This window comes from Armigeres subalbatus, chromosome 3 (assembly GCF_024139115.2).
Source record: "Armigeres subalbatus isolate Guangzhou_Male chromosome 3, GZ_Asu_2, whole genome shotgun sequence".
Taxonomy (NCBI): domain Eukaryota; kingdom Metazoa; phylum Arthropoda; class Insecta; order Diptera; family Culicidae; genus Armigeres; species Armigeres subalbatus.
In genome coordinates, this window is record NC_085141.1 from 271,652,784 (window position 1) to 271,667,701 (window position 14,918).

The 14,918-nt window shown below is 40.3% G+C and overlaps 1 protein-coding gene across 1 annotated transcript in view; it reads right to left on the reverse strand.

Moving 5' to 3' along the window:
- Positions 1 to 1,114: 1,114 nt before the first annotated feature.
- Positions 1,115 to 14,918, reverse strand: part of LOC134219785 (carboxypeptidase N subunit 2-like) — a 427,553-nt gene continuing 413,749 nt past the window's right edge. The window contains exons 3-4 of the mRNA XM_062698651.1: positions 13,385 to 13,545; positions 1,115 to 2,448 (exon numbers count right to left, since the gene is read on the reverse strand). Coding sequence (XP_062554635.1) covers positions 1,566 to 2,448; positions 13,385 to 13,545 — 1,044 coding nt within the window. The 3' untranslated portion in view covers positions 1,115 to 1,565. The remainder of the gene's footprint in view (positions 2,449 to 13,384; positions 13,546 to 14,918) is intronic.

Sequence of the window (14,918 nt, forward strand, 5' to 3'; positions counted from 1 at the left end):
AATAACGATGGGATATCAGTCAATTCCCCGTATCTATCGAATCTGCTTTGGCAACATTTCACACCCTGTTCTCTCTACCCAACTATGTGTATCAGAATTGAACAACAGTCGGTTGCGAAAGCAGATTCGATAGATACGGGGAATTGACTGATATCCCATCGTTATTAGCTGGTTATGGAACAACTTCTCGCAAGGGCAGCTGTTGTATAATTGGTAATACGTCCGTGTACTAAATGGAATAGTGTGGGTTCAAGTCCCACCGGCAGCCGAATCTTTTTTCGCAATATCTCTTAAAAAACACCCTAAGATGGCAAACTTAACTATGTGTATCAAAATTAAACATCTTTTCCAAAAAAAGAAAAAATCTGACTTCCCTCACAAGTCATCAATCAAGAAAAATTCTTATTTATCCTGATGTCATCTGATCCTAAGTTTTGTCTTTTAGAAATAAATCACTGAATTTGAAATTCCCGCGTCGTTTAAAATCTTATTATTTTATTGTACTTGAAATCTAAAGAAGTAAGCGGGTTATCGGCAGCATAAGGAATGGCATTACTCCATAAGTCTCCATTTTATTTCTACAAAAAAAAAGGATTTTTCACCAACTTTGAAATATGTATAATAAAATCATATCAATTTTTGATTAAATGAACTTAAATCTAACATTTATGGGTATGCAATCCTTTTCGAATAATCTGACGACAATGAGAAGCAAAATTATAATAATTTTTCGACCAACTCCAATCGACTATGTTTTAACAGCATAGACTTGTGCTTCGGATTGCATGTATATATAACTTGAACGTGTTTGCAAATTTACAGGTCCACCTAGAGAATAAATTTTAATAAAATATATAATTTTCTCGGGGTTGCATAGCAACAGGAAAGGGAGAGGTTCGGGGTTCTTTTTTCATTCACTTTGATACTCAGTCAGGATTTATATTAAATTCTATCTACAATCCGCTTTTTTCTAGAAGATTAAATTTAATGTATATATATTTTTTTGTTTTCCATCATACATATTTAACAAATAAATAGAACACGGACTATATTATAATTAATCAACCAAGCCCGATAGTATCCGTATTAATCAAAAAATAATTTTGATTCTACGAGACGAGCCAGCCTTGGGCTAAAAGTCTCGTTAATAAAGACAAAAAAAAGAAATAATTTTGATATTCATTATCCATCATGTCGTAAATACGAAAACCTAAAATGATCAAATGAACCGAAAATGTTTAAAAATGTTTTATCGGAAATCATCTTTAATTCTCATTCGAAAAATCGAGGAACGGAAGCTTAATGGTACGATTTCAATATTTGTTAGATATACCGGTTTAAAAAAATGCTTCATAATATGATTTGTATAAAATCAAAACTTCTATAGTACATGCTTTAAAATGGCCTATCGCGCACCATCGTCTTCCAGAGGAAAGTATCTTAATCAACCTATCAATTCAAACGGCGCTATCAACGAGCAACGGTCGCAAGCTATTTCTGTTTACATGTTTCCTACTGCTACCACTGCCGCCACTACTGCTACGAATCCTGCGGCCGGTCTAGAGTCATACGTACACAATGTGCGGCCTCGTAAGGGTGCGCTTTGGCTGTTGCTGCTGCTGCTGCGGTTTTTGGTGGTACGAGGGCTGCTTCGCCGGTTTCTGATGGCCCTGATAATCGTAGTAATCAAAGCTCTCGTAGTGATCCGGCTCGTGAATCGGATTCCCGTACTGGTGGTACTGGTCCACGTCCCGCAGCATCGGTGTAACCTCCCAGGGACCACCCCGCAGTGGCCGATATTCACTGGCGGCACTTGCCTGCGCCAGATACCGCTCTAATTCTAACTTATCTACTTTTTGTGGCACAATCAAATCGTTCGCATTCTTATGCTCCGGCAGCAGCTTTTTCCGTCGCTTCGACAGGCGGAAAAAGTATAGAACGCTGCCGGCCGTCGCCAAAACCAGCACTATACTAAACACCGCACTGATCACAGTTAGCACGTGGGTCGGACAGTTCAAGTCCGATTCGGTCATCGTTCTCAGCGTCCGACGGATCTTCCGCCCGTCTTCGTACAGGTCACAGCCCAGCTCGTCCCTATCGATGACCAATGGGTGTGGCGATGATTCCTCGTCGCTGCTGCCACTGGCGAATCCGGCACTGGTGAGAGCCGCGGAAGTAAGCAGAAATTCATCATCTGGATCGCCTTCGGCTGCCAGCCGCCACAGCCAGAGCAGCGAGCAGTTGCACACGAGTGGGTTGCCGGCAAGCCGCAACCGGTGAAGTCGATCCAGCGGGAATTGGACCGCATCGAGGCGGACGAGCGCGTTGCGGCGCATGGAAATCTCCACCAGGTGAGGGTTGCCGTGCCACAGCCGCAGTGGCAGACTGCTGAATGATGGATTATCGTCCAGTGTCACCGTTTGCAGATTAGTGTTGTCCACCAGGGCGCTGTGGGGTGTGGATTTTGGAATGGACAAGAAAACAGAGAATGAAAGATGAGAAATTAGAATTGTTTATTCATGGCGGTTTGTGGGGTGGTTTTGCAATATATTTCTCGATGGGGATAGAGCTGTTAGCCGTTAATTTTTTGTACAAGCAATATTATTTATAGTTAATTCAGTTAAGGGAATCAAATAAACAAATTTTATTTGATGAAATGTTGAAATTCGAAAAATAATTGGATTTCGAAACAGTTCCTTCCTTCAGTCGATTGTTCTACATAATCATATACAAGATCAACTTTCCCAATGAACCTATAGTTTCATTTTGACGCTTCTAACTGCTTTTAAAATTTAAATAAAAAATCGGAAAACGAATTAGTCTTTTTCTCCTTCTTGGCATTACCCTGCATTACCGTACAAGGTTTGGGATTTTCTTTCTTTGTAGCTTAGTTTGTTAAAGCACCAGTCTAGCATACTATGGGGCATGTATTCGAATCCCATCGAAGGAAAGTGGTTACTTACAATACATTATAAATGATACGGTCCGGGCTATTTATTTATTATCAGACTAAGGCCGGAGTGGCCTATGCAGTGCATAAAAGTTCTCAAGCCAAGTCCACGTAATGAACGCTCCCGCCGCGCCGGCTATCTTTTCCTTAGAGCCGGGAACGAACCTTGAAATATCCCCAAAAGTTTCCATGTTCACCATTGTGGACCATCCCGCGGGCGAAGACGGAGCTTAAACGAACCGCCCACGTGTCCAACACTTCAGCCTCGTCGGCTGCCTATCCCTTGAAGCCGAGAAAGTGCATCAGAGAGAATTTCAAACCACCATCCACGTGGCCAACGTTTCCGATCGCATGGTGGCGTTCCCGTGGAGACGAGACGAATCTCCGACGAACCGTCTACGTGTCCAACGCTGCAGAATCACTGGCTGCGTCCCCCAAGGGGCCTGGAAGAAACCTTAAACAAACCCTCAAGCTACCGTCCACGACGTGTCCAACACTACGACCGCGGTGGCTGCCTATTTCGCGGAACCGGAGAGACGACACGACGAGTCCTCAAGCTAAGCCCTCCCCGGTGTTCAACACTACAGCCTCGTCGGCTGCTTATCCCGAGGAGCTGGAGAAGCATAGACGCATCAACCTACCATCCATTGTCAGCCCAGCCAGCTATCCACTCGCGGAGCCGAGGAGAAGTCCCGTCGAACCACCTGAGCATGTCGACCAACTTCCATGAACGGCCGCATTTTTTTTTCTTTTCCACCCTCTAATGGAACGTACACACGATCAAGCTGTTTGACCAACATTGAATCCACCTCTCGTTTATTCAAACATCCATCAAGTTTTACCAACAGCAGCACGAACAATCAATTTATTCGAAAAACAATACCACACATTGTGCAGTGTGATCTGACTGTAGGCAAGCGGGAGCCACGTGCACTTCCAACACCTTATGCCATTTGATGGTTCACTGACATGTGGCTATCGACACATTGCCCGATTGCTTTGATTGCTAATAATGTGACTGCCAGGTATGGATCGCATTGAGCCTACTTCGATGGTTTCAAAGTAATTTAGTATTTGTTTTGTATAGTAAATGGCAAGTGCTACTTCGCAGCCACACACACATGAACGACCGAAGCGCCAACTTAAGCACCAACTATCAACAAATATATGGGGGTTCGTGCAACTTCACTACAAATGCTCAAACATGTTCGGCGAATCTTGACCTCCGCCCCCGATAACTCAAACCAAAATCAATCCGTTTTATTTTTTTCCAACCGAGCCGCCAACTGTCAAATGGTTGTTCGAATAACTTCACATACGGTCAAACAAAGCAGCAACCAAAGCGTTTTCTTGGGGGCGGAGTCAATGTTCGTCAAACTGCTTGACTGGTGTGTACGCTGCATAGCCCAAAAATATTAAATGAAAAATTAAATATAAAATAAAATGTATCTTTACATCTTTAGTTCTTTTCAAATGCTATCCCTATGTGCATGCAAATGCATCGAACTCTCGTTATATTGTACACTTCTCTTCACTATTCCGTCGTGTATCCCTTGAGCAGGTTATGGTGACCCTGAGAACCGCGAAGGTAAGCTAGTTTGGGTAAGCTAGGTAACAAGGTAAGCTAGTTTGGGACGTATGGACGTTCACTGCATAGACGGCTGGACGTCATTAGCAGTTACAAACCGGAGACATTTGCCTCCTCTACGATATATAACGACGCTTAGCAGGGCGGAGATAAATGTCACGATGCCTGTGAAAGTCGCGACTTGTCAGGTAACGACAGACCCCACCGAGCAGTCTAAAGGCTGGCTTGAGCACTTCAAATAATTTTTAATTCATCTCTTATATATAAAAATGAAATGGTCTGTGTTCGTATCCGCATAACTCGAAAACGGCTAGATAGATTTTCTTCATTCCTTCAGCAGATGTATTCATTATCGTTTCCGACGGGTTTATATGATAATTCCTCATGCGAAAATCATTACTAAAGTCGATTAAATAGTGGGATACTAAAATTAAGATTCGTATGGGACTTTCGCATGGGCAGCGCAGAACGCGCATTTTCGCCTACGATGCAGGACAACGTCTGCCGGGTCGAATATATGAATATATGAATAAAATAGGTGCCAGCTGCGGTTTGCATGACATTCAGTGAAGTTTGTTTTGATTTGTTTTGATAGTCACGTGCTCGCTCACCAAGGTTTCCGATAGAATCGTGTAAAATTAAAATAGGTAGGGTAACTGTTCCGATCTCCATCTCACTGTACATATATCCATCTCATCGCTAAATAAAGAAATACGGCACCAAATTCGTCGCTTCTTTTTGTCAACATGCGTGCTCACTCACCAAATTCCTTTCCATTGCTTTGTTTTTGGTGGGATGAAAATAGGAGCTATGAGATGAAGTGGCGAACCGTTCCCCTACATGGAACAGAAATATCAATGATTTTATCATGTACATCACAGAAACTTAAAATTATGACCTGGACTAATTTTCATAATATTTTACTGTGTATATAATCCGTAAGAAATAGGAAACAGATTCGAAGAAATAGTTACGAATAATCAGTTGAGCATGGATATCTTAAGAATATGAAGCATGTTATTTAACCGGGAGGGTCTAGAGCAGGGCTGCCCAACGCGGGCTGCCCAACGCGGGCTGGATGCGGCCCATTACTTTATTTTTGTGGCCCGTGGCGTGTAAGAAGAAATACTTCATAACAAGCCCGATAGCTTTTTTTTCTGGCTCGAGAAGCTCCTTCTTATTATTTATTAATAAATAGTGTAGGTTATTACTAATTAAAAGAATTAAACCCTGGGCAAACACGGAGTCGAATAATGCAACTCCGTCCAGTTTTACGTAATACGGATGAAACCATCTGAATGTTTGTTCCTGTTCCTGAATCTACCTGTTTACATTCGATGAAAATACTGGCACAGGAGGCTGCCTTCATAAAATGTAATTGAAAATAATTTTCAAATTACAAAGGAATTAGCAGCTTTGATATTAACGCAGGAAACGGACTTCCACCGGTATAGATCCGAGGAAAGCTGTTATGCAGCATACACACCAGTCAAGCAGTTTGACAAACATTGACTCCACCCCCAAGAAAACGCTTCGGTTGCTGCTTTGTTTGAACATGTGTTCAAACAGTTGGCGGCTCGGTTGGAAAAAAATAAAACGGTTTGAGTTGTCGGGGGCCGTCAAGGTTCGCCGAACATGTTTGAACATTTGTAGTGAAGTTGCACAAACCCCCATATATTTTTTGATGGTTGGTGCTCAAGTTGGCGCTTCGGTCGTTCGTGTGTGATATTGTTGGTCGAATAAATTGGTTGTTCGTGTCGCTGTGGGTAAAACTATAGATACCTAGTGGAATATATAGATGAGCGAAGATAAATCCTCTGTCTCCAAACGAACTGTCAAACGTGTCTCCAAACGAGCATGACGGCACGATTTCAATGGAAACGTTAAGGGCTGTGACGTCATATGCGCGTGTGCACGGGCAAAAAAATTGACTCAGCCATGCTTTTGCTCATCTATAGATTCTACTATCTATAGGTAAAACTTGATGGATGTTTGAATAAACGAGAGGTGGAGTAAATGTTGGCCAAATTGCTTGATCGTGTGTACGTTCCATCTAAGAGTAAAATCAGCAGTGATTCAAATCGTTCGGGCGGTCAGTTTGAATATGAATCTGAAACATTATTTTTCGCAGTAGCTGTTCAGATTCATTTTTTATACCAGTCAACGGTCAAAAAAATAAAACTGGTATAACGCTTAGAGTGAAATCAGGAGTGATTCAGTTTCATTCCAAATTTTTGACCACTATTCTAGTTTGAATCTGGAGCCAAATAGAACAAACTCGCTGGTTTCCCCAGCAGTGTTCTATTCATGTTTTTCAAATTTTCAATTAAATGAAATCATCATGTTGGCGCCAAGAAAGGCGCCGTAATTGCAAAGTGGATTGATCCGTAGATAGAATGACGCATTCATACGCCAAAACAATTGGAAAATATTTGAATCTCGTGATTCAATCGTGGTTCAAATCTGCAGAAAATAGAACGGAGCGTTATACCAGTTTTATTTTTTTGACATTTGACTGGTATAAAAAATGAATCTAGAACAGCTGCTGGGAAAATGAATGTTTCAGATTCATATTCAAACTGACAGCCCCGAACGATTTGAATCACTGCTGATTTTACCCTAAGTTCTATTTTCTGCAGATTTTAACCACGAATGAATCACGAGATTCAAATATTTTCCAATTGTTTTGGTGTATGAATGCGTCATTTTATCTACGGATCAATCCACGTTGCAATTATGGTGCCTTTTTGGTAGCAACAGAATTATTTCATTTAATTAAAAATTTTAAAAACATGAATGGAACACTGCTGGGGAAACCAGCATTTTGCTCCAGATTCAAACTAGAATAGTGGTCGAAAATTTCGAATGAAACTGAATCACTACTGTTTTCATTCTTAAGACCTGTATGAAAGAGCTTGAACTCTACTTTGAAAATTTAAGGCCCAACATCGATATCTCTTCGTCGATGCTTTCTTTTCATTAATGTGGCGATTTGCGGTAGATTTTAGGAGATTTACTGTTTGGTGTGATAAAGGTTGTTTGCATTTTGCACCAGAATCAACAGTACCGCTTGTAGCTTTTTAATCAGTTGAGTTATTAACAAAATATTAAATTGATTAAGAGGAATCGATCAATGCAGTTACGCCCCAATGACTCGCGAGATATGTATTTGTTAATCTGTTAATCGATTGTTGATAAGCCACAAAAGTTAATTTGTGATATTTCTCTGCACATTGCATTTTTCACAAAAAAAGATCTTTGTGCAAAAACGATCAATATTCGTGATTACGACACTCGTTATTAAGAAAATCAAATTTACCTTCGCGAGGAACCTTAACCACCTGAGCCATATTATGTTCACGAATATGGAAGCAGAATACCAATGCCCAAGCTTCATGATCCTAAATGGGTGAGTGGCTTGGCCTTGATAGTAGATGTTTTTTTTGTGTGTCTTTATTAAGGCGACTTTCAGCCCTAGGTTGGCTCGTCTCCGAGGTGATAGTAGATGTCCTTAAACATCTCCATATCTTGTACATAAAGCTGCAAATCCGGGACGTCTAACTTTTATTATCCGACATGCAAACTATTGAAACAAAATTGAAACAATTTCGTACACCTGATTGTCGAAAACTGATACATTTTTTAATCCTGTAGAAAACATTCAAAGCCAGAAATATTCAAGCCTTTTCGCTAATTTTTTAAAACACAGTTCCTCAACACTCTTTATTGATGTGAATAATATATTTGGAATGTTTTAAATGGAGATAATTGACCTCCCATGCAACAACGTGCTCAAATCTAAATTTCAGAGAGATACATCTTTCGTAAGATATTGTCTCTTCACAGAAGTACATATCTGTGTGAATAACTCTCTTCAATAATAAAAGCAGTAAAAAGTAACTGTTGATCTCCATTATCTGCTTGCGAAATTCAATCATCGATTCCGAAATCGTCGAATGCGTCGAGTTTTCAAAGGAAGCCAACAATTCCATGTTATGTAAACAGAAACAGAAAAAAAAACACGCCAAAAATTGCTCAAACGCAATTAAATCGTGTTTAGTTTTTTTTTTAAACAATGTCAACCATTCTGCAAAACTAAATGCCATTCTTAATTTTTTTTTATTTAACTTTGGTTATTTTGAAAATGTATAAAAAAATACCTATCTATCAAATATTTTCTGGCCCGCCGCAAGAGGCCATTCTGAAAATTGGCCCGTGGCTTGAAAAGGTTGGACAGGCCTCGTTTAGAGAATGTGGGAGTGTTAATGATTTTATATGATTTACGGAATAAAAAACATGTGAAAATATTCTAACAAGTCTGGGTCATGACATTCAGATCAGGGATCTGGGATATCAGGAAAAATAGAATATTAGACAATGATTAAAATCTCAGAGCATCCTTAAATCTTCGTAGATATGGTCACTTTACCTTAATATCAGGAGCCAAATTACCATATTTTTTATCGATATCAAGGCGGCATACGACAGTAAAGACTCCATAATTTTGTGGAAAATCTTAAACGAAACCAGGGGTGGCATTGCGCACATCGACTCGAAACGAGCAAAAAATGCAAACTGCCACACGAAAGAGCTGTCGTAAGGGGATGCGCAATGAGGCTCCAGGGGTGGCATTGCGCATCTCGAATCAAATAGCTCGATTCGTACGTTTTGTATCTCGTTCGACTTTATCCAGTCGCAGCACAATATTTCGAATGGTGCCGTACTAGGCCATCTAGTATGCCCTATCAAACAGAATGTAAATAAAGAGAATAAGAGATTGCACGGGAAAATAAAAGTACCTAATATTAGGTACTTTTCGCTCAAATGGGGGGTTTAGTGTGGGAACCCAAAATTAATTAGAACTTAAAATTAAGTAAAATGCACCTAATATTAAGTAAAATATACTTCATTTTGAATAAAAACTAGCCAAAATTTAGGTAAATTTTACTCATCTTTTGTGATTGAATTGACATGAGATTACTTAACATTGGATTCCCACGTTTTACTGCCCTTGTTGAGTGGTTTTGCTCTTCATTTTATGACAACAAAGAGTAGAGGGAGGGAGATGCAAGAGAAAAAGTACCTTAAATTAGGTACGTTTTCATAACCGTGTGGGACACGGCAGGTATTTCCGTCCATCGTCGAAGGGGCCAAAACCAACGAAAACAATGTCCATTTGTTAGAATTTTACTATAACAAAACGTTTCTACTGATCTTATGATTTGGTACAGATGTATTTGGTTTTCGAGACTATGACGAAAAGACGAAAATGCCTGCCTTAACCAAAACTTAAAACAAATACATATTCAATAATATACTAGCTTGATGTTCCTCTAATGTGTTTTACATGCACTTGGGTCACCTTTTGTGTGATTTTTTTTTCGTGAATTTTGGGATATAAATGTTTTTCACACGGATTTTCTTCATAGATTTCATGCGCAATTTATCGAAATTGCCAGAAAATACGTGAAAATTGCAAAAAAACACGCGGATAATTAGAGACAGCAGCGTTTTTACGCGGATAATTAGAGACACTATATTGTCTGAAAACTATAAAAGTAAATACAGTAATGATATTCTTTCCTTCGATATTCAATAATAATACATTTATTCTCTTTACATACAATGATAATAACAATTATAATTAAAAACAATAAATAAGAAATATTTCTCGAGCAACATTCGAAAGGCGAGCATTTTTATTCGACTTGAGTCGCTTTCCTATGTGCTATCGAGTTTCCATAATGCCAAAACATCTCGATGTTATTGTACCTCCTCGAGCCGTAATGCCAAACATGTTGCGCTTGGCAGAATTTCGTTTGAATCGAGATGCACAATGCCGCCCCAGCTTTCCCGAGAAGCTTACAAGACGACGATCAATAGGGTGCAAATATGTGTAAACATTTCAAGAAAACACTCCAGTTCGTTGGAATCCTGCAGCGGACTATGACATTATTGCGTTAGAAGGTGTCATTCGGAGAGTCTGGTACATATAACAATGAGTGGCGGTGAATCATGAGCTCGCCCAACTCTACGGCGAACCCAGTATTCAAAAGTTGGCAAAAACTGGAAGGATGTGATGGGCAGGGCATGTTACAAGCATGGCGGATTGTTATCTTGCAAAGTCATATTTGCTTCAGACCCGGCACAAAATGTTTTAGCGAGTGTAAGGTGCACACAAGGATGGAGAGATGTGGCCTCCAACCGTGTATTGTGTCGTCAAATTGTTGATTCAGTATTATCTGTTTAAATATAAGCCAATCAATAGAGAACTGGATAGGTGAGGGCGGCGACTTCGTGGAAGCACACGGACACGCTTGCTGCACGCGGGGAATCGGATCTGGGGAACCGAAACATTCGGGGAATCTGTAGGAACATCGACCCGTTTCTTCTTCTTTTCAACTTGGCATTGCCTCAGTTATTAATTGAAAGCTTTTCTATGCCCACCATTATTGCATGAGTATGTATCATGAGTAGCAAGTACAATTGATACACTATACCCAGAGAGTCGAGAATGTTTCCCACCCGAAAATATCCTGGACCGGACCGAAAATCGAACTTGCCATCTCCGGATTGGCAATCCTACGACTTTGATCGCAAGGCTATTGGAGAGCCCATCGACCAGTTTACGTCTACCAAATTGCCTAGTAACATGTACGATTAGAAGCCTCCAGCTTCCGTTTTAATTCTTTCATTAGTTTCGAATTCTGCTTAAATAGGTACTTATATCTGAAAATAAAATCGAAATGTGTAGAAAATCTCTATCAAAGGTCTGCAGTTGATCCATCAAAAAATAAACTTTCGCAAGGAATCTAAATTATTATTTCTCGTTTAAGCTCTAAATTTCGCAGTGAAACTTCCCATCGCCTCAAGCAAGTTCTGTCCGGCCAAATTATCCTAGCAATTTTTCACCAACCCGATAACCCGTCCGCCACAAAACAGCAAAAATTCCCATCGGTTTCGCACTCTTACCAAATTTGTCTTTCTGGGAAGCTTAATTTTGTTCCTCGTGTGCCGGCTCCAACCGGAGCCGGAGTGCGACTTTCACATTTCAGAACCTACCCAACGTGCCGAACTAACTCGGTGAGACAAACGACACAAATGAAGATGTATCGTCGCCTTTGTACGACCAACTGACCCAACTCTTTCGTTATACTTCAGAGCTTTTTTTTTTCCTCTGTGCCGACAGGTGTGTGCCGTACAGGTGTACGACAAGAGAACTTGCGGTTCATTCTATAGCTTTGCTTGGGTGAAAAAAATTCCGTGGCTTGGTGCTTTGCAAAGCTCTGACACCCGTATGGAGCGTGCTATGCTGGCGCAAGCAAGCAACCAAATCCCTTTTATTTGCAAATAAATGAAGAAATTGAAATGGAAAATGGTTTTAGTGGTTGGAGACATGGAGAAGAAATAATTAGATTTTTCGCTTGAAATATTCATGTAGGGGGAAATTGCCAAGAGAAAATAAGCTCACCCAAGTAACAATTTTCATGCTTGTTGGATTTATTTAATTCTTATAGTGGATTTATGACAGCAGTCACCATGGCTAGTTGCTCAGATTTATTGGCGTTCTTATTGCTATCAATAAACCTCTGATAAATCTGCACGAAAAGCTTCAAACGTCAAATGCCGATTGGTCTTGTTAACAACTCTATGGTTGTAACGAAGAGCGTAATAAGTCCAATTTTCACAGCTTGATCAACGCCCCACACTGCGATCATAATGTCGTAAAATGAATAACCCCAATAAGAATATTTACATTGCAAAGGGTTTATAACGGTGTTCAATAAGAGCAACATTTTTCTGATCGAAATCTATGATGGCCATATTGGAAATGGAGAACCATCTTCAAGTCAGTGAAATTTATCACTGGAAATTATGATTAGACGGTGTTTTCGCCGCAAATGACACGTTTTTGGTAAAACTATAAAAAACAAACATATTTTGGTGTAATATCAATAAATTCAGTGAAGATTTACGTCATTGATGTTATAATAATTTTTATTTTCTTGCCCAAAACTATATTATTTTGCGGGCGCGTAGTGCTTAATCTCATTTTTGCACTAGCTTTCACCATGAAATCGAGCGCGCACCTCATTTTCATGAAAGCATATTGAAAAAAAAAAACTTGAAAAAGTTTTATTTTGGATTAATCCTCATCATGATTTTCATCAACACATTAGTTTGTTATTATTTGTTTGCAAGTTTTGTTTCTCTTTTTTCAAAGTAACATTTTTGACAGCTGCCGCAGCCAAATTCCCTTTTTGCGGACGGCTTGAAACGGATTTTTATATACTCTTATAAGAGGTTTATAGTGGTAATCTAGAGAGGGCCATTTGGACATATCTTACTCTTATAGTGGTCATCAGAAGGTAATCCTTTAGTAATGGGTTTTATTGTCAGTTCTTGTAATTCGATCTTGAAAACCATTCCTAGAGCGGAATAAAACTTGAAATGTTACTTGGGCATGTTCCTTGAAAGAATGTGTTTATTAATTCTATTTAAATGCCATAGAGTGGGAAAAGATTTCAAATGAAAGTCTACGGAATGACAAATAGGTTCTTGTCAGATTCACATTGATGGTTTCCTTCATAGTGTAGTTTTTTGCCACTCAACAGGGCAAACAGTAGCTACTGTCTTAACATTGACACCACTCCTCTAGCAAAAGTCAGCTCTATCGCCATCTTCCTACATTCCTATTGCTTCGATCAGCAATTATTAACTCAATCAAAGCAATATAAAATCAAATTGATTCAATTGTTTCAATCGATAATTTATTCAATTAGGACTGCTGCCAGCCAGACTTGGGGCTGTGAGTGCTTGATTGTGTCTGTACCGTCTGTACTTACCGAACATCTATCCGCTCCAGACGGTCCAGCCGGTCCAGGTGCAGTTGGCGCAACTGGAACAGATTCAGGAACGCCACTGCGGGCAACGTGTCGAAATTGTTGCCACTCAGCGATAAATATGTCAGATTACACAACTTTGATAATTGTAGTGTTGGCACGATCTGAAAATAGAGAAACATACAATCGAATATTAGCGCTATTAGCTGATCTGGTGTATGATGATAATAATTGAAAACTACAGATGACTGCTCCAAGGGACAAGGATTAGGTAAAGCGATGCTTTTCAATGGGTTTATTTGCATACATAAATCATTCTTTAGTCAAATATTTCCGCTTTTAGTGATAATTTTTTAGCATTGTGGGATTATTTAGAAATAAGATGGTTATAGTTTTGTAACAGAAAACTCTCGTGCAATTACCAGAAAATGCAAGATTTCGTAGGAAACATTAAGTAAATGAGTGAACGTCGAGTAAATTGTGTTGAGAATGTCACAAGAATCACAAAATACATCTTCATGATTGCAATAAACGGAACAGCAAGTTGAAGATTCCAGATAGCCAGCATATTTTTATTTATTTATTACCTGACTAAGGCCGGAGTAGCCTGTGCAATACATAAAAGTCTTTTCCATTCAGCTCGGTCCATGGCTGCACGTCGCCAACCACGCAGTCCCTTTTCACCGGATTACTGTCCGACATTTTGGCTACGTGCCCGGCCTACCGTAGTCTTACGATTTTCGCGGTGTGAACGATGGATGGTTCTTCCCAACAGCTGATGCAACTCGTGGTTCATTCGCCTCAGTCACGTACCGTCCGCCATTTGCACCCCACCAGAGATGGTACGCAGCACTTTCCTTTCGAAAACTCCTAGTGCGCATTGGTCCTCCACGAGCATCGTTCAGGTCTCGTGTCCGTAGAGAACTTAGCGTTGTGTAGATAGTCAGTTTGGTACAGCGGCGAACACTATTCGATCGGGGTGTTTTGCGGAGTCCAAAGAACGTACGATTTCCTGCCATGATGCGTCTCCGAATTTCTCTGCTGGTAACGTTATCGGAGATCACCAGTGAGCCCAAGTATACGAATTCTTCAACCACCTTGATTTCGTCACTACCAATACAAACGCGTGGTGGGTGGTTTAAGTTGTCCTCTATGGAGCCTCTTCCTATCATGTACTTCGTCTTCGACGTGTTGATGACTAGTCCAATACGTTCAGCTTCGCTTTTCAGTCTGATATAGGCTTCCTCCATCCGCTCTAAGTTACGTACCAATTTGCCATAATATCAATGTCGTCGGCGAAACCAAATAACTGGACGGACTTCGTGAAAATCGTACCACTCGTGCTAATCTTCGCCCTTCGTATTACTCCCTCCAAAGCAATGTTGAATAGCAGACATGAAAGACCATCACCTTGCCGTAACCCTCTGCGCGTTTCGAAAGGACTCTGAAGGGACCTGAACATTGAACTACGCACATCACGGTCTCGATCTTCCTGCGGGCGGTTTTTCCTCCGAAAAATCGAGTGTTGTCTGTTTCG